Below are 20,781 nucleotides of genomic sequence, written 5' to 3' on the forward strand. Positions count from 1 at the left end.
GATTACAGCTCAACTGGATATCTGTAGGCTTATTGTTGTGACATCACAGATAGCAACGGTGGCACAGCAGTTTAGGGTCCAAAGCTCGACGCCATGGTAATTGTTAGCAGCAAGTCAGCAACAGCCCTATGTTAGTATGTTTTATGGTGGTTGGGCCAACGATCAAGGTTTAAAGTATTGATACGTATTGGCCCATATCAGCTGATACGTATTGTTCTGGTACCTCTCTGATGTGCCCCTATAGTGGGTGTATCGGGGGTCTGGCCAGTTCAGGGGGTGGAGGAGCTCTAAACCGCCCCCCCCCCCTGAATCGGTTTCAGAAAAAAAATAAAAAAAAGTAAAAAAAGTATCGATTCACCTGATATGCCCCTACTGGCATATTGGGCGTATCGATATTTTGAACCTTGCCAACTACATCTAAACTTGTCAAAGTCTAGTTTGATGAAAATACGGATGTAGGAGTGGAGACAAAGAATAAAACAGAGATTTGCCCCTATAGTGGGTGTATCGGGGGTCTGGCCAGTTCAGGGGGTGGAGGAGCTCTAAACCGCCCCCCCCCCCTGAATCGGTTTCAGAAAAAAAATAAAAAAAAGTAAAAAAAGTATCGATTCACCTGATATGCCCCTACTGGCATATTGGGCGTATCGATATTTTGAACCTTGCCAACTACATCTAAACTTGTCAAAGTCTAGTTTGATGAAAATACGGATGTAGGAGTGGAGACAAAGAATAAAACAGAGATTTGAAAGACAATAAAAGTAGAAGCAAGAGATTATGGTGGTTGTTTTTTTTTTCTGTTTAAAATAACTTTTCATTACTGGAAAACCCAAACAAACAAAACGAAACAAACAAAGCAAACAGCCAAAGAAACACTGAAACTAAACACCGACAAAAACAAAGCAACAAATGAAAGACTATAAAAGCCATCATTAGGGGGGGAGGGTGAAGACTTCCTGCTGATAGACCAAACCTCAGATCCTCCTGCAAGTAAAATGGAGGACTGCAGTAATTGGTAACTTGCCCACTCCGGCCTCCGGAAGCTAACAGATGAGCTGGCACATTTGCCTCTCTCTTGACACACTGGAAGGAAACAGAACTACCACATAAGAACAGAGGGAAAGCAATTATAAGATCGAACTGATAAAGTATAATAACAGTCATGAATCGTTTTCAATTACCGCATGTGTCAGGCCAAGCTCATTCAACAGAGGACAGCATTCACTAATTGCAAAGCATTTAGCAAAAAGAGGGAGGAAGCTTTACAAGGACATGATTGATCTTCCCCCCAAAAAAACGACCCACAATTAGACCTAAGAACAATCCCAAAACCACCTAATCCGGTCCTAACAAAGCTTCCATCAGTGTTAGCTTTCACAAAACCTGTCCTTGGAGGATTCCACAAAACAAAAGGAGAACCTGCACTCTTCTCTTGCAAAGATTCTGTTGAGTCTTGTGGGGAAACTTTCTTGGCTTCCTTAATCATTTTCTTTGCACACAGAATTGTAGCATTACGATTTGGGTCAACATTATTTATAATGTAGCCATTTCTAGCTTTCTATATATGTACCACATCACAAGTGCTGAATATTCTAGGAGATTGTCACAGTCATCGGAAAGCCCAGAGGCTAACTGACACCAATCAACCATCATTTCCATCAATGTGCAAACAGGGTATGGGAAGGACCATTTAAGGGGGATAAAGTGAAATTACACCCAAACCAAGTGCTCCTAGCGTGATCACAAGAAAGCAGAGCATGGGAGATAGATTCAGTCTCCTTTCCACAGCGAGGACAGAGATGGTCACACTGAATAGGGTTTAGCCGTTTATGTAAATTTTTTCAATTTTCGGAATGGCATAGGTGATAGGGCATTATTTATTTCCTCATTTACCCTTAGTTATTATATAGTATATTGTATTACTATTTACATCATCTGAATATGATCCAATGGTATAAATCCGAGATCTCTGATGGATTGGGTTGGGTCATTGATTTTCGGGTATCATTGATAGGCCTAATTAGAGCTAAAAACTGAAAATTCGGTTATCATTGGATTGGATCACTGGGTATCATTGATAGGCCTTAATAAGTTCTGTCTTACATCTTAAGTCATGGCCTCATGGTCTCATATCATGGCTAGAACTTTACACCCCCCCCCCCCACAGCAAAAAAAAAAAAAATCATAATAAGAGGAAATTAGTCTAAAATGAGATCAAATCAGTCCCCACAACGTCTCACAGCACATCCCCACTGTGTATTGGAAACATCTCCTGATAATGATATTATCATTTCTGTTATTATCATCAGGAGATGTTCCCAATACACGGTGGAAATGTACTGTGGGACGTTGTGGGGGGCTGATTTAAACTTCACAAAAATGAAAACACCGTGGGCAGCTAGTGGGTCAAGCGATGGATAGCCATGCAGTAACTGGAAAAGTAATCTGTGAGGAGGCATCTAGCAGGTGAATTAGGTTCCAACCAAAAGCTCAGTCAGAAGGTTGTGGGTTGCTAAATACGGACAACTGGCTTGTTTGGCAAGTATTTTCTCTTTTTTATGAAATATTATATTTAAGAATGTAATTTCTTTGAATTATCATTTGTTTGGAAGGATTTTATTATTGAAATCAAGTCTCACTATAGGAAGAGAGTAAACACAAATATGTGCAGTGTAATACTGTGTTTTAAACATTGTTAATACTGTTTATATTTGTATTTGCACTCTTTACAACTGAGCCCAAGGTTTAAAGTATCAAGAGTTTCCAAATAGGAAAATGCTAGTATGTGGAATTCACTTTAAACTACATGATAAGGTAATGAACTGTGACCATACAATCCCCCCTTTGTTTGGGCATGTGTTCCACTTTATGACAGCAGGTCCTACAAAGTTAGAGGCTGAGGGTTTTTGATTTGTCGAATGAGAAACTGTTCATTGCACAGGCTAGCAGGACTCTTCCAAATGTCTAAACCTTTTCCTTTTGGGTTCAACTAAATACAGGAAAACCACCTTTGACCTAGCCAGTTGGACTGTTTGACTCAAGAATCGTCTAGGCAACTGGTTCCGTTTCATACTTAACCTGTTTTTGGCTAAAAACTATTAACTTGGTCAGCAACCCACTGACCCAGGTGATTGATCCATCGACCAATTCAAACCACACAATGATCTTTGGCCATTTTTATTTTAATTTGAAACAAGTCATCCATTCGAACAGAATGGTTGAACTGCTGTCCCAAAAACCGGTGGCCAAAGTGATTTCAGTTCCGATCAATTTTTAAAACATTGCCGGAAAGACATGATATTAGAAAAAATTATGACCAGTTATGGTAGACATGGTAACCAATCACTCTTTTAAATTTTTTGCTTTGATGTTTAAACAGTAAAAACGATACATCATTAATTAACATATGCAACAATCCTAGCCTCATTATTTAACATATCTGGGACCTTGAAAATCAATACGTATCAATTGATACACATCGATATGTAATAATATTTTAAACCTTGATTGAAATATTGAAGTCTCGTGCATCTTCTCTACAGACGGTGAATTTGGAGAACTCTACAAGTTAAATACAGCAATAATCAGCTGTATTCTTTTTTTTTTTTGATAGAAGAAATAATCAGCTCTATTCAAAGAGTATTTGTTTATAGACATTACTGTGAAACCTTGGGCACTATGAACGAGATTTTCTATTTGATTCTAGCCTCTAGGAAGCATAAGACATTGTGAAGGAACACTCAAGCGTGGGGATGAAATGAAATTCTCTTATTCAAGAACCTTAACAAGGTTTTACTTCACTGAAACGGTGAAACCTTTAACCAGTTGTTCCCTTTAACAAAAATCAATAAGAAAAAGCTAGGTCGACTGTCCCCCATTTGGAATAGTGTGAAAGAAAAGCTCATTTTCACACTAGATCTTAGTTCTGTTTCTCTTATTCCTAGTCGGCCAGTCATGTGCACCTAAATCATGGTTTCAACTTTCATGTTCTATTATTCTATAGGAAATTTGTTGTTCGCCATCACCTACTATTTTGTTGTTATTAATAGATTAACATTCAGCATCTGCACTGAAGCTGCACTCTTTCAACTAGATAAGCATTGCTTCATAGATACAGTTCTACTTCCACGTATTTGGATCGAATGGTCAGTTTGGGAAGAGTGCAAGGCTCAGTTTGGTAAGCGTGCAAATGCAAATATGTATAACACAAATACAAAGTAGGCTCAGTTTGGTAAGTGTGCAAATTAGTAGTTCATTTTAAACTTTGTATTTGCACCGTCTTCCCAAACTGAACCTAAACCATTCAAATATAGGGAGCTTTCTGGTTGCCATTGGCTGTTATATTGTTGTTTTCGTTTTCGTTTTGGACTCCGACAATGGAAGATTTGCCACCTCAAGTGTCAAGTTTAGGGTGGATGGTTTCTAATTCTCACCGTTGGAAGGTTTTGTTTCTTTTCATTAATTCACAAAATATATTCATTCCGTTCCCTTTGAGTCCAAAAGCATTGTAACCGGACTCCGGAGGTGGTGAATTGAACCTGTTTACATATGTGAGCGTAAACAGAAGGTCATGCAACCAAAGGTTCCCTAATTTTTCATACACCGCCTGCCAATTTACCATATTTCTGCCTTGTGAAAAAAATATAAGATTTGATAAGACGGAATTGGATATACCTAGATCCAAATTTGATCCAAATGTTATCCGTTGGGTTTATCTTGGATTCTTGTAAAACTTGGATATTGAGCAGCATTAACAAATTAAAGTCAGCATCTATGGTAGGGAGATGCGTGATTGGTCGAATGTAATGGTAAGCACACTTTGCTAAATATGGACATACATTTTATCAAATGTGAACCAATAAAAAATAAGCGTTATTGATTGAGATCTGGATTTAACACACAGCCAATACATAAGGGAATGCACCATAGTGAAACTCTAAATTAAATTTAAAATAATCAAATTATTATTTAGTAATAAATAAACTGCAAATAGCTGAAAATAACTTGTAGTTTCTAACAAAAATACAACAATCCTTTTCTTTTTAGGGTAAAATGGTACCGTCAGAAGATCAAAGGGATACATTTTGTAGCCCTGGTACAGGGCTCTCAGGTTTTAAATAATCACATGAAGTACTGCCATGACATAGACATGTTTTTATCTGTCATTGGGAGATGTTCCCAATACCCGGTTGGGATGTGAACTCGTTTTTTACGTGTTTTAGATATACAGTTTGGATTACCCCACATCACATCTCAACATGCATTAAGAATATCTCTAGTACTTCTCATGGGGAGATAGATGTTCCCAATGCACAGTTTGGATGTGTTGTGGGGCACCCTGTGAGGAGCCAATGAAAATAAGATCTCTTGGCTATGAGACCAGATTTCCTGCACTTGGTTTGGTATGAGCCCAGGTACACTTCCAATGAGATCGGAACATGTTATAGTTTGCATGGGTACCCCAACTCACTTGTGCAATAAAACTAAGAAGCATGCTTGCCTCATTATATTTTCATAACTTTTTAAAATTTAAAAAAGTGAAAAAAAGGAAAATGTTCACTTTTTTTCTTCTTCCCTCTTCTTTGTTCCTCTTCTCCCTCCACTGCCGCCTCCGAACCAATGAATCAGATCTCTCTCTCTCCACTGCCGCCGCCGCCGCCTCCTTTTTCTTCTCTTATTTCCCTTCCCCTTGTTTATTAACACTGCAGCTGGTTGGAAATAGACAATGACCTCCCAGCCGAACAAAGCACTACTCCCGTGACCTCCCATCTCTCTCTCCTTTCTCCTCCTCCTTGCTGGAAGACCAAACCAGTCTGTCATGCTCTATTTTTTCTTCTTCATTGTCACCCAAATATGTAAGACGCCACAACTCGTACCCCTATTCAAGCTTGACCGAAGCAAAGCTGAAATAGCCTGGCATTCAATTCTTCGATCACCAAAGTTCTGTTCCCATTGTTGGATTTTCTATGACAAGCGCTAGCTCTCCCCTGAACTGGAAGCTCGACATCTGTTCCTTCTCTGCCACTGTTCATTTGCCATCGGTCATTGAAATCCATGGAAGTTGTCCTAGCTTTCAAGTTTTTCTTTTCAATGTTAGATGATCTGGTAGGTTCTGAACCAGGTTTGCTGTGGTCCATTGTAGACTTCATCAAAAGCTCGGACCCTTAAATTAACTAAGCTTATGGTCAACGGTTTCCGCTGTTGATTCCTGATTCTTCCAAATCTAGTGGTGGAGGAGGATCCATACCAGGATTTTATTCGTGGTCGCTTTTAAACTCGAACCCATGTTTTCACACTTGTTAGCCTGGGACTACCATTGTACAAAGCATTAACCCCTCTAGTACTTGTCCTTTATTCCTGCATCCCAAATAGATGCTGCACTAACCAGCTTGTAATCCCTTCTCCCCCACCCAGCAAATTTTGCAAACAGAGACTAAAAAGCAGCTACATGATTTATTTCTACTTTTCAAGACTATATGTCCTATCTCTAAATTTCACTTCTCCATTCCTTTTATGGATATAACTTAGGATGAGAGGGTGGAGAGACCACACTTAGGGAAGTTCACTTCTTTAGTCAACAGAAATACACCTTAAATACAAGTGACTGAAATTTCTGCTGATAAATGCCTAAAACAATAATATCTAAAGGTTATCTGAAACTAGATATTTATGAGTAAGAGTGTAAGACAATAAAAATTTTAAACTAGGTAAAAGATAAATTGGTTTATTGGGGGATACTTTCCACTCTTAGTTTTTCTTCCATGTGGGAAGATTGTATGACATTCAAAAGGAGCCATTAACATTTCACTGAAGAGAGAGAGAGAGAGAGTCAACAATTCCACAATTCCACCCCCTCCTGTCCTTACCATATTTACAATTTTTATGCAAAATCAAGTTATTAAGATCTCCAAGAATTTGCGTAAACTAATTCAGGCTAATGAACAAAGCCATACAATATGAGAAGTAATCCTTTCACAAGTACAATGTGGGAATTATGTCACATCTACAATTCAAACAGTCATGTTAATGCAGAGACAAATCAAAATTAAACTAATATGCAGTCATTAGCTATTATGTGGGTTAATGGAGTAATAAATAGGGAATGTGACCAAGAACATTGAGACCATCAGTTCAGCTTTTTGATGTGACTAGATCAACATAACTCTGTAAAAATCCAGAATATGAAGGAGTACTTGGTGGGATTATGGTTTGCTCGATCATTTTCACAGGTTAGAGAGTAGAGAAATCTAGCACAAACAATTTGCCCCCACCCATACTCAGTTGGAAGCATGTTTTCAAAAGTGTTTTTTCTGTGAGAGTTCTAACAAAGTAACAAACAAAGGGGAACTCTTGTTTATCCCATTCGACCTCAAAAACAATGTAGATGAGAGTCAATTTTGTTTGTACTTTGTAAAAGCTTTGTTGTCACAAAAACTGCAAGTGACTTAAGGTAAAAATTTTCTTTATTTGCCTTCACACGTATATTATTATCTGAAATCTCAGGGATCTTGTTTTCCCCCTCCTTTTTCTTTCCTCCTAATATTGTAGGCATATATATATATAAAAATATATCCCTGAGAAATTTAGAAAGATTGTGCTAAAATTCTTTTTTTGGTAGAACTTTGTGCTAAAATTGTTGAAGTTCTTGTTTGGTGCCATTTCAGAATGTGCTAATGGAGGCACAATCCACCTTCCATTGAACAGAATCAGAGGGTATTCCATAATCCTCTGGTATATTAGAAAAAAAATTGTTTTAAAGCAAATTGTGAAGGGAATAAAGAAAAATCATCTAGACAACTAAAAGCTGATAAGAGAAAATTATTGGAAATAAAAACAACGGAGGGAAACAAAGAAATTGAGATGCTTACTTGGGTACAATGCAAATTTAATCATCAAAATCATCGCCGTCATCAATTTTTTGTCCAAATCCTCTGGGCCCTGTCTTAGTCCTGACCTGAACTCTTTTCCCACTTTTTTTCTTCTTCTTAATGGCCTCTTCTTTCTCAAACTTCTCTCTCTCTCCCTTTTCTGCAGGAAATCCGAGACACCTATATAGATAACCTGTGCTCCCAAAACCATCCAAAAACATTCCGAAACCAAAGATTTAGTCGGCCAGAACCAAACAGAAAACAAGACAACTAAAAAATCAATAAAATCCCAAGAAAAGAAAAGAAAATCAAGACCAGAAGAATCTTTACCCCAATAGTAAGAATGGAGAGACCAAAAAAAGCGATGAACAGAAGAACGGATATGACTGTAAATACACCGCTGTCGTCAGAGGAAACGATCCGTTGGGCAGTCTCAATTGGGGCGTCTGATGGCAAAACATCTCCGGATGTAGCCGGGATTCTCCAAATTCGAGTGTTTTTCTGTGAAGGTTTATGTGGTAGGTGTCGATAAAAGTATGTTCTTTTTGAGTGGAGTAGGGTGGGTAAGGTGAGTGGCAGGCCCTAAGAGAAGAACCGAGCTTTGGTCTGGAAAACAAGATGAGAGGTGTTGAAGATAGAACTGTAGATGCAATAGCCATGTCTCATCTGCCACTGCTACTGCTACTGCTACTTCTTCCTCTGAGAGAGTAATTTTGCTTTGCGCCTGGTTGTCCAACACCGAAATGCGGGTCCAGGTTGGTTAAGTGATTTTGGCCCACTGTACTGGTCCAGGCCCACCCTGCAGTCCGCAATTTTAGCCCGCTGTACTGAAGCACAAGTTGGGCTGGACTGAATATGAGTTGGGCCAGCCAAGTTGCAAAATAGATATGGGACACGTGACGTGGACGGTGGAACCGTGGAACACCGAGTCTCGCCGCTGACCATCGATTCAAGTTCAACTATACCAGATCTTTCCTGAGTTCTCTCGGACGCGGAGTCCTTCCGTTCCGCTACAAAATCAAACGCCTTCATCATTCTATTCTTCCAGAAGGATCGTAAGATCGAGGGATTTATTCTTCTATAAATACGGACTCTGTTTATTTGATCTGAAGATTTTCCTTCGTTCCAAATCTTCCGAGTGACACACAATTCCAAATCTTCCTTATCTGTCTGACTGTCTCTCTTTCTAGGGTTTGTTTTCGTAGCAATGGCCAAAGAAGGACCGACTTGGGAAGGCTTGCTGAAGTGGAGTCTCGCACTCTGATGGAACTCGTCCCCCACGCAATTTGAGGTCTCTCTCTCCTCTCTCTGAAATTGGAATTAATTTGTAGATAGGACAGTTTTTTTTTTCCTTATTTTAGTTGGGTTGGCGCTGTTTCCTATTACTACTTCATACTAGTTATCTCAGTGCTAAAATGCAGACTGCTTGCTTTATGAGTTTTTCTCTTAGGAACGCATTGCAAGTCCCTTGTTACAACAGGACTCTGAAGAATAAACCGATTGCATTATAAACTTTCGCTTGTTTTTCTTCCTTCTTTACTTTCCCTTCTTTTATTTGGACTGTTAAATACAATATGTACCGACAATGATATTAGTCAATGGAAAGCCATCTGCTTTTGGACTTTTCTCACAATCATAGTTCTAGATACTTTCAATCATAGTAGTCATACCTATTAATCCATATGAGAACCTATTTGATAATCACCTATTTGAATTTTAGTTCAACTGCACAAACTGAAAAACTGGGCGGTTGTTATATAGACTCACAAGTGGTGGATGTTATTATTTATTTACTTCTTGTTTGTCAGCGAGGAAGACCGAAAATGGTTTATGGAAGCTATGCAGTCACAGACCATTGATATTATTAAACGAATGAAAGAGATAACTCTTGTAATGCAAATTCCCGAGCAAGTCTTGGAGTCTGAAGGTGTTGCTGCAGTAGACATAGAAGGTGCTACATTTGATATTCCATATTACTGAACTTCCATTGCTATTCCATAGAAGGTGCTACATTTATACTCACTACCGGTTTTACAACTTGGCAGATATGTTAGATGAACTGCAAGAGCATGTTGAATCCATTGACATGGCTAATGGTAGGTTTGCTACACTCGTCTCATTTATCTTTTTATTTCTTCTCTCTTTGCAATGTTGGATGGTGAAATGGAAGATGAAAGTGAGTTCTCTTTCTTTCTTTCTTTTTTTTTTTTCTTAATTAATCTTCTAGCAGAAATCCCCTGTGACACAAACAGATAATAAGTCAGATAAAGCACACAGAATGTCAACTATATTTCCATGATAAGTCATAAACATTGTAAACATGATTTCGTCTAGAAAATTATTTGTTTGTTTATGTAATTAGACAATTAACATAAGAATTGCAATCATGATGTTTGAATTAGGAGGACTAAAACCAACTTGATCAAGGGAAGGAAGAAGAAATTGAGATAAACTACATTATTTCTTTTTGTATACTCTTGTATACTGTCTTTTCTATTTTAATAAAAATTACCTTACCTTCTTTAAAAAAAAGGCTAAAACTAGGTTCTCAAAGACCCATCTATGTCTATGTCAGAAGGATCTGCTTTCAGTCATAGATTAGAACTAGAAAACAAAAGGCTTGCCTGGCAGTCGGCAAGTTAAAACATGAGAAAGTCCATTCCATTGAAATTGGATAAGGGTGTTTCATGTGTATCTGAATTTCATTAAAGTTCTAAGGTTAGCTGTGGTAATATTATGAGCTTTAACCAATTGAACTAACAGGAAATTATTTCTTCTAGAGCATAGATTGATTTGCATATTGCTATATATGTTAGGCGTTTGTTTTAATTATTTTCCTCATATGTGGTTCCTCACTTTATTCAGGCACATGTCCATGCTTCAAGCTTTAGGAACATTTTTGCATTTAGTCTGTACTTATCGTTTTGGAGCTGGTCTAGTTGGAAAACAATACCAGACTACTAGTGCATGTTCTATTTTTTTTTATTTATTTATTTGGGTAAGAAAACCAAAGCAGTATAGGAACCAAGCGACAACACACAACCTAACCAGGAGAACCTGAAACACCTGCAACAAAAGAGCTATCAAGGGCTGCATCAGCAGTCACCAAACCAGATAACCAATCAGGAGGAGAACTCCAATAAGAAAGAAGGCCTTCCTTGCCTTTGGCAGCAAGGGCATGGGCAGTCAAAATGTTTCTTCGGCTAACATGGATGAACCTAACATTGAACCCTGTTAAACTGTAAATATCCTGCAGCAAAGGCCAAACTACTGGAGAGCAATCAAAAGAACAGGAAGATAAAGCCTTTACAACGTTCAGTAAGTCAGCTTCCAACCAAGCACTTTTGAAGCCCATGGTTTTTAGCAGTCAAACAGCACACCCTTATAGCAAAAACTTCAGCATACTCTGCTGAGATGGCCTTACATGGCCCATATTTTGCAAGCAAAAAAGAACCAGAACCAATCTTTTAACACAAAACTGAGTGCATGCTCTATTCCATTTTGGTGGACTTGAATGGCCTTCTATATTTAGTTTTTGGGTTCAGTGGGTTGCTTAGGTCAGATTTAGCATTAGCATGTTTCTCTTGCACAGATGTGTTATCTTGCTACAAAATCTTTTATTCGTTAACCTGTACCTGGTTGTCCTTGTCTTTTATGAGTTTCCATGCAATGTTGTGTTAAGTGTAGAAATGGAAACCCCCATTCATCAAAAAAATTGAAAAAAAAAAGATTAGTGGCAACCCCCGCCCCTGTGGTAGAAAAAGATGTAGGTATAGGATATCAGCTTATGAAAAACTTGTAGTATGCACATCCTCTATGAACTCTGGTCATTGCTAAGGCTGGAGAACCAAAGATTCAAAATCTTCTAGATGGAGTGTAAAGAGATGGCCTGTTCAATTTTTCCAATCATCAGCTGTACTTCAAACCAATTGCTTCCAGACATTCTGTTGTTTCTTCCTTTCTTTCATAAGCTCAAACAAATAGTAATTGGTTATTGGCCGATTACTTCTTACAGTCCTACAAATGCTCTAAATTGATACTGTATGGTGACCGTCATCTAGACTGGTGTACATATGCTTTGTTGGATTGATTATTCATATCCTGTTGGATCATTTTCCGGGTTCTGAAATTTGTTTCACCTCATCAATTCTATCCGCTATCTTTTGTTTTTTGTTATTATAGAAATGTTTAAAAATGCAGCCCAGTGCACGAAGCTCCTGCCAATGCGGGGTCTGGGGAGGGGACAGATGTGTTATGCTTTATTTACTCCACCTCCAGCTGTCAAGATTATGATCTATAACTATGGTTTAGTTCAGTTCCATTGGAAAGAATGTTTTCTTTCCCTAACTTTTTATGTTAAAAAATAAGGACCAAGGGAAGATTTAGTGGGCATAATCTATGTGGAATGAAGACATGTTAGTTGACGTTCTTCATGTTTGAATATGTAAGTTCACCATATAAAATGGTTTCATTACTGAAGAGTGATAAAGAACCACGTTTGGTTTTCATTAATCATTAACAATTTTCATTTTTTGATAGATTTCTTTTTTTTTTAATTTTCATTAATCATTAACAATTTGATAATGGTTTTGTTTTAGATGATTGATTCATGTAGATTCCAAACCCATTATCTAATTTATTTTTGTTCTCTAGCAAAATTGTATGACATGTGATAATGAGGATGCAAATCTATATATGTTGTTAAATGGTACTTGCTTATTATCTTCTGTTGGTTGTGCAGATCTTCATTCAATAGGTGGTTTAGTACCTCTTCTAGGTTACTTGAAAAACTCCCATGCTGGCATCCAAGCAAAGGCTGCAGAGGTTGTAACCACCCTTGTTCAGAACAACCCCAGGAGTCAGCAACTTGTAATGGAGGCAAATGGTCTGGAACCTCTCCTCCATAATTTCACGTCAGATTCTGACATAACTGTTCGGACCAAAGCACTTGGTGCAATATCATGTAAGTACTCCCCCCCACCAGCTCCTATTATTAAGTTTGGTCAAGCTGCTTACAATTTTCTGCTTGTATGGTCTTTCAGCTCTTATACGACACAATAAACCTGGGATTTCTGCATTTCGTCTAGCAAATGGTTATGCAGAACTGAGGGAGGCATTGGGATCAGAAAATGTCAGATTTCAACGGTATTCATTCCAAAGATTTTCCAGATATTTTTATTTGTTCTTTCATTGGCCTTATGTAGCCATGTTTTGTTTTGACTTCATTATCTTCACTGCATGATTATTGAAGTTGGTGAACTTACTTGCATTTAATTAATTTTTAGAAAAAACTTGTGCTTGTTTTCACCAAATTATGCTAGTTTCTCCTTGTTGCTTCCTGCCTTGTGGTTGACGTATCAACCTGATCCCAGTACCTTCTCTTTTGCTTATTTTAATGGGTTTATGCTAGTTTGCCCTTATTGCTGCCTGCCCTTCGGTTGATATGACTGACACCTTATTTTTCATGTATTTCTCTCTGAACGACTGTTTTCTAATAAATAAGCCATGAAGGCACTCAACCTGATCCAGTACCTTCTACACGAAAATAGTTCTGATTGCAGCGTGGTTACAGAATTAGGATTTCCCCGCCTGATGATACACTTAGCATCAAGTGGTCATCCAGATGTACGAGAAGCTGCACTTAGGGGCCTTCTGGAACTTGTCCAAGACAGAAAAGGTGAAAGCAGAAGCGTTTTGACCGAACATGGTGAGAAGCTAAAGCAAATTCTCCAGGATTGGATAAAAGGTATCATCTTCATGGCCTCCGATATCGCTGGGGGCGCCAGGGAGGAAATGCAGCTTGCTGACTCCCTGTGGAACGCCTGTTATAATGAGCCATCTCCTCTCCGAGAGAAAGGTTTACTTGTTCTGCCGGGAGAAGATGCACCCCCACCTGATGTTGCCAGCAAGTTTTTTGAACCTCCGCTGAGAGCCTGCGCTGCTGATAGAGACCCAACCAGCAAAAAGAAAGACACCTTTGCTATTGAGGGCGGGTCCGAGCACAGGTGGTGATGCAAGTACTGATACCTAAAAATGGGGAAAGCAAATTCAAGAAATTAGAGCTACAAATGGTATGTATCCGTTTTGTCCAAATTCAAATTGGAATCCATTTTGATTATGGCGATCCCAATTTGATCCCGTTTAATTGGATCAATATAGATCTTAGACAATCCGATTGAGGCGATTGATCTGATAATTTTCAAATGTATAAGTTTGTAATAGTTGGCTTGTTTACTGAAGAGCCATGGATTTTAGTCAGGAGAAGTTATTTTGAAGTCACGAATATGCTATACAATGTTAAATTATTATTATTTTTTTCATTCTATGCAATATTTTATGTCCTTTTCAGTTCATTTCTTGTTAATGATATACAATATTTCGGATTCATTATTTTATATTTAATGGTATTCAATATGCAATTCCATTTTGACCTCTATCAGAATTCCATGGATAAAGTATTTATTTAAAAGTTTAAATCCAAATATTAACGTATCAAAAATGTCTGGTTTATGTCAGTGCGAAGTCTCTTCAAAATTTTCATGCCCACTTTGCACTCAGTTCATTTGTTTGAACGATGCAAGTAACAATACAATTTTTGTGGATGTTTGGCACTTTCGTCAATGCAATACCAGCTGGCTTCACAATGAAGTTCTTCAAAAAATGTTGGAGTTTTCTAAAAGAGGATATATAATGGTAGTCTTCTAGTTTCACTCTTAGCTGCTTTAGAAAGAAGTTTAAACTTCACTTTTATCTCTCTAATTCCTAAGCGAAAGGGGGCTGAGGAACTTAAGGACTTCAGGCCGATCAGTCTTATTGATAGTGTTTACAAAATTTTATCCAAATGCTTGCGAGAAGGACGAAACCAGTCATGGGTTATGTTGTTTCAGAGTTCTAGGGTGCTTTTATTCATGGAAGACAGAAGGAAGATGGGGTTCTAACAGCAAACGAACTAATATTGGTTCTCGGATTAAGAGTGGAAGAGCTGGATTGTTGCAAAAGCCTATGATCATGTAAATTGGGGTTTCTTGGATTATATATCAAGGAGGATGAATTTTAGCTCAAACTGGAGGAATTGGATGAAGGTGTGTATTACAATTCTTACATTCTCAGTTTTGGTTAATGGCATGGCCTGTGGTCATTTCAGGAGATTGAGGGGTCTTAGATAAGGTAGATAAGGTGATCTTTTTTTTCCATGTGTGATGAAAGTTTTGGGAAAATTGACTTTGAGAGCAATTTCATGCAATTTTTTAGAAGGTTTTTGTTATGAGCACCCACACCACACGGCAGCAGTTGAGGCAGTAGCGCGCACACGACAGGCACCGCACGGCAGCGGCACCGCACACAGCACCGCACGGCAGCGGCGCCACGTGCCGCGCGCACGCACACCAACAGCAGCAACAGAGCGGGGCCCACACAACAGCTCATAGGGTGGGCCCACCCTTATCCGAACACAACAAGAGAACGCGCATTATCCCTTATCCCATTCTCCCTTATCTTATCCCCTATTCTTAGAAGGAATTGTAGTACCATTAAAAGTAAGTAGTTTAATTAGAAGTAGGAGTTCTGAGTCCGTTTAGGACTAACCTAGCCGAATCCAACAAGGAACCCTCATCTTGTAATCTCCTATTTAAGGAAACGCTATTATTAAATGAGGATATCGAATATTCAGTCAAGAAAGAGAGTAAAGGAGAGTTCGGTGATCTCTTGGACAAATCACCCCTGAGATAGTCAAAATAGGGCCTATACGCAAGGCCAAGGGCAAGGAGAGATCTGAGGTTCCTGCGGTGGAGCGACCCATGACGCGATCCTACGCCCGGGCCCATAACATCTTGGTATCAGAGCCAACCGTCATGGGGGAACAGGAGCCACTGTCTTTCAGAGTCCATGAACTGGAGCATAGGCTCGCAGAAACCAGTATGGAGGTCCGAGAGGTCAAAGATGACGTCCGGGAGCTGCGTCGCCTGTTAGAAGCGTTCCTCTCCAACAAAGAAAAAAACTCGGAGGGACTAGCCTCTACCAGTAGTCGCCGCACGGATGGGACAGAATCAGCCAACGAACATCAAGCCACAACACCGATGACTGCAGTTGTCCTCAAGTACAGCCGGCTTGAATTTCCATCTTACGACGACACTGGAGACCCATTAGGTTGGTTGTACCGTTGCGAGCAGTTCTTCCACAACCAGCGCACGGATGACAGAGACAAGGTCAGCCTGGCAACCTTCCACCTTACGGAAGAGGCACAACTCTGGTTCTACCGCGTGGAGCAAGAAGAACCTGGGCTCAGCTGGGAGCAGTTTAGGTCCTATTGCCTCCTTAGGTTTGGACCCCCGATGACGAGCAACCCGCTGGGTGAGCTAATCAACCTCAAGCAAATGGGAATCGTGGCTGAATATCAACGCCAGTTCCAAACCTTGCTTGCCAGAGCGGCCACGGTTAGACCAGATCAGCAAGTGGACATGTTCACAGCATGGCTGATAGAACCCTTAAGGGTGGACGTAGAGATGCAACACCCCCCAAATCTGGTTACGGCAATGAACCTCGCCCGCGCCTTTGAACGAAAGATGCAGCTTACTCAGGGACCCTTTAGCATTAGACGGCCAGCCACGACTTGGGCACCGTCAAGGCCAGCGAGAGTGTCTACCCCTCCGTCCAACAGGGAGCAGAGGACCCACACCGGTAACCCTCCAGATCAGTATCACAGACAGGGAGCAGCAGGGTGTCACCCCCCATCCGGCGTCTGTCTCGAGCCGAGATGCCAGAACGGCGCGCGAAGGGGTAATGCTTCAATTGCGATGATCTATACTCCGTAGGGCATAGATGCAATAAACTATTCTGCCTTCTAGTAGACGAGACTGAAGAGGATGAGGAAGAGCCGTCACCAACTGAACCCGAGATCTCACTTCACGTAATCACAGGGATCAGAACCTCCCAGACGATGCAACTAAGGGCACTAGTGACGGGGAAACCCGTGCGCATTCTGGTAGACTCCAAAAGCACCCACAATTTCATCAGCAATCAGGCGGGCTGCAAGTTAGAGTTGCCCATGGAAGTCAGGCCACAACTACAGGTAGCCGTGGCGAACGGGGAAAGAGTCCACAGCCCCGGTATCTGCAAGAACACCAGAATTCAGGTTGAAAAAGAATCATTCCAAGCAGATTTATTTGTATTGTCCTTGGACGAATTTGACATCGTCCTAGGCGTCAAATGGCTGATCACGCTAGGCCCAATCCTATGGGACTTCGCTGCCCTGACCATGACCTTCCAATTAGATGGCAAACCGGTTACTTGGCAGGGAACCCGGACAAGGACCAAGACACAACTACATGCACTCCAGGGGGAAAATTCGTGCACAACGGATGTGGAGAGACTTCTCACCGATTACTCGGCCGTTTTCTAAGAACCCAAGGGCCTCCCACCTCCTAGAGCCTGTGACCACCGGATCCCTCTAATTATAGGGTCAGACCCGATCGTTGTTCGGCCCTATCGCTACCCCCACCGACAGAAAGATGAGTTAGAGAAGCAATGCGCAGATATGCTACAGCAGGGGATCATTCGACCCAACCACTCCCCTTTTTCCTCCCTAGTTTTGTTGGTGCCCAAACAGGATGGGACTTGGAGATTTTGTGTAAACTATAGGGAACTCAACAGCCGAACCGTCAAGGACAAGTTCCCGATCCCCATCGTAGACGAATTATTGGACGAACTCCACGACGCACAATTCTTCTCGAAATTAGACCTCAGGTCAGGCTATTTCCAAGTCAGGATGTCTTCCGCAGATGTAGAAAAGACAGCCTTCAGGACACATCATGGCCATTTCGAGTTCCTAGTTATGCCATTCGGCCTCTGCAACGCCCTTTCCACACTCCAGGCCCTGATGAATGAAGTCTTCCACTCCCACCTCCGTAAATATGTACTGGTCTTCTTCGACGACATCTTGGTCTATAGCAAGACGTGGGTGGAACACATTCAACACCTGCGGGTCATGCTTGAGCTCCTAAAGCAGCACCGACTCTTCCTTAAAAGATCCAAGTGTTCCTTTGGGGAACACCAAGTCCTTTACCTTGGACATGTAATCAGTGGGCAAGGTGTAACTGTGGACAGCTCCAAGATTCAAGCCATTAAGGACTGGCCTCGGACACAGTCCGCCAAGGCCCTCCATGGGTTCCTAGGGTTAACAGGGTACTACCGAAAGTTCGTACAGAATTACAGCCTGTTAGCAGCCCCGCTTACCAACCTGCTCAAGAAAAATGCCTTCCATTGGGATAGCACAGCCAATGCGGCCTTCGTAGGCCTAAGGGAAGCCCTCTCTTCCACACCAGTCCTCCAGCTACCAAACTTTGATCTTGAGTTCATAGTCGAGTGTGATGCTTCCGGCACGGGCATAGGAGCCATCCTTCAACAGCAAGGGCTCCCGATAGCCTTCTTCAGCCGCAAGCTAGCTGACAGCCATCTCAAATTACCCGCCTATGAACGTGAGCTCATTGGCCTAGCCAAGGCAGTACAACACTGGAGGCCGTACTTGTGGGGTAGACCCTTCGTCGTCAAAACATACCACTATAGCCTCGAATACTTGCTGGAACAATGACTGACCACCTCCCCACAGCAACATTGGGTCAGCAAGCTTCTAGGGTTCGACTTCCGAGTGGACTATAAGGCAGGATCCCTGAACCGTACAGCGGATGCCCTGTCCCGACGAGAAGAAGATAGTGTGCTCCTCCATGTGATCTCCCAACCACGAGCCACCCTGTTAGAAGACATTCGGAACACACTGCCACAGTCATCATAATGGAACAACCTAGTCCAATAAATATAGTCGGGGTCTGCTAACCCGAACTGGTCTCTCCATGATGGGCTGGTATTTTACAAAAAGAAGATCTACCTACCCGCCGATTGCCCCCTCATCCCCTCCATCATCGCCAGCATACACCACTCGACACACGAGGGCATTCAAAAAATGCTGCATCGCATTCATGCTGACTTCCACTAGCAAGCTATGAGGGCCTTGGTACGGGACTTTATCCAGAACTGTACAGTGTGCCAATAGCAAAAATGGGAAAATCTGCACCCCGTAGGCCTGCTCCAGCCCCTCTCCCTCCTAACGTAGATCTGGGCCGATATTGCCATGGATTTCATCGAAGGGCTTCCCAAAGTTGGGGGGAAGTCAGTCCTGTTCGTGGTAGTGGACCGGTTCTCCAAATATGCTCACTTCCTCCCTTTATCCCATCCTTATACCGCAGTCTCGGTCGCCCATACCTTCTTCACCCACATTTTTCACCTACATGGACTCCCTGAATCCATCGTCAGCGACCGGGACCTGATCTTCACAAGCACATTCTAGAAGGAGCTCTTTAGATTACAAGGCACGGCCCTCGCCTTCTCCTCAGCCTACCATCCACAGTCAGACGGCCAAACAGAGGTGGTGAACTGGACAATTGAGATGTACCTTCGCTGCTTTGTGGGGGACCAGCCGCGCCACTGGGTGGAGTACCTCCCATGGGCTGAATACTGCTACAATAAATCCTATCACTCCTCCCTTGGAATGACTCCCTTCAGAGTTGTGTACGATCGAGATCCTCCACACCTTCTGTCTTACGAGCCGGGCTCAACGCGGCTGGAAGAAGTGGACCGCAGCCTCCAAGCTCGTGATGCCCTCCTGGCCGAAGTCTCCTTGCGCCTACAGCAGGCGCAGGCACGTATGAAACACGCCTACGATCAGCAGCACCGCGAAGTCACCTTTGAACCAGGGCAGTACGTTTGGATGAAACTCCGACCATACAGGCAGCTGTCCCTCAGGCGCCAGGGGCCTCCTAAGCTGGCCCCCAAATTCTACGGGCCCTTCAAAATTCTAAGGAAGATAGGGAAGGTAGCTTATCAACTCGAGCTCCCGGAGCACAACAGGATCCACGACATCTTCCATGTATCCCTCTTAAAGCTTTATGTTGGCACCCCTCCCGACCATGTGCCTCCCCTATCCCCCTTGCAGGAGGGCAGACCTATTCTTCAGCCCTGTGCCCTCATCCGGCCCGCATCCATCAAGGCACCTTCGAGGTTTTAGTCGAATGGGAGGGACTACCCCCAGCAGAGGCGACCTGGATTCCTTGGACCGACCTCCACAACGCTTATCCAGACCTCGAGCTTGAGGACAAGCTCGTAGTCCAAGAGGGGAGTGATGTTATGAGCACCCGCACCACACGGCAGCAGTTGAGGCAGCAGCGCGCACACGACAGGCACCGCACGGCAGCGACACCATGAGTCGCGCGCAGCACCGCGCGGCAGCGGCACCGCACATAGCACCACGTGCACGCACACCAGCAGCAGCAGCAGAGCGGGGCCCACATGACAACTCATAGGGTGGGCCCACCCTTATCCGGACACGACAAGAGAACGCGCCTTATCCCTTATCCCTTATCCCATTCTCCCTTATCTTATCCCCTATTCTTAGAAGGAATTGTAGTACCATTAAAAGTAAGTAGTCTAATTAGAAGTAGGAGTTTTGAGTCCGTTTAGGACTAACCTAGCCGAATCCAACAAGGAACCCTCCTCTTGTAATCTCCTATTTAAGGAGATGCTATTATTGAATGAGGATATCGAATATTCAGTCAAAAAAGATAGTAAAGGAGAGTTCGGTGATCTCTTGGACAAATCACCCCTGAGATAGTCAAAATAGGGCCTGTACGCAAGAACAAGGGCAAGGAGAGATATGAGGTTCCTGCAGTGGAGCGACCCGTGACGCGATCCTACGCCCGGGCCCATAACAGTTTTTCAGTGGGAGAGAACATATTAGAGATTCCCTTGCTACAATTTGCAGACAGTTCAGTTTTCTTCCGCAATGCTTTGCAGGAGCAACTTGATTTTTTGATGGCAATATTATAGTGGTTTGAAGTAGTCTTTGGCCTACGTGAACTGGTTGTAGTAG

The 20,781-nt window shown here is 42.0% G+C and overlaps 1 protein-coding gene and 1 long non-coding RNA gene across 2 annotated transcripts; one reads left to right on the top strand and one right to left on the bottom strand.

Annotated features, from left to right (window-relative positions):
* Window positions 1-5,475: 5,475 nt before the first annotated feature.
* Window positions 5,476-8,529, bottom strand: LOC104601068 (uncharacterized). Its single transcript, XR_016082949.1, has 3 exons — window positions 8,196-8,529; window positions 7,866-8,058; window positions 5,476-6,307 (listed from the first exon to the last, which is right to left on the bottom strand). It is a non-coding gene; the product is annotated as an uncharacterized LOC104601068 (long non-coding RNA).
* A 393-nt stretch (window positions 8,530-8,922) lies between these two features.
* Window positions 8,923-14,030, top strand: FES1C (Fes1C). Its single transcript, XM_010264259.3, is given in 8 exon segments — window positions 8,923-9,122; window positions 9,124-9,156; window positions 9,674-9,816; window positions 9,911-9,961; window positions 12,607-12,828; window positions 12,908-13,010; window positions 13,373-13,837; window positions 13,839-14,030. Coding segments are annotated over 8 exon segments (1,125 nt in total). The 5' UTR covers window positions 8,923-9,072; the 3' UTR covers window positions 13,897-14,030.
* Window positions 14,031-20,781: the final 6,751 nt, after the last annotated feature.

Source organism: Nelumbo nucifera, chromosome 2, assembly GCF_055504915.1.
Source record: "Nelumbo nucifera cultivar China Antique chromosome 2, China Antique-T2T, whole genome shotgun sequence".
Classification (NCBI taxonomy): domain Eukaryota; kingdom Viridiplantae; phylum Streptophyta; class Magnoliopsida; order Proteales; family Nelumbonaceae; genus Nelumbo; species Nelumbo nucifera.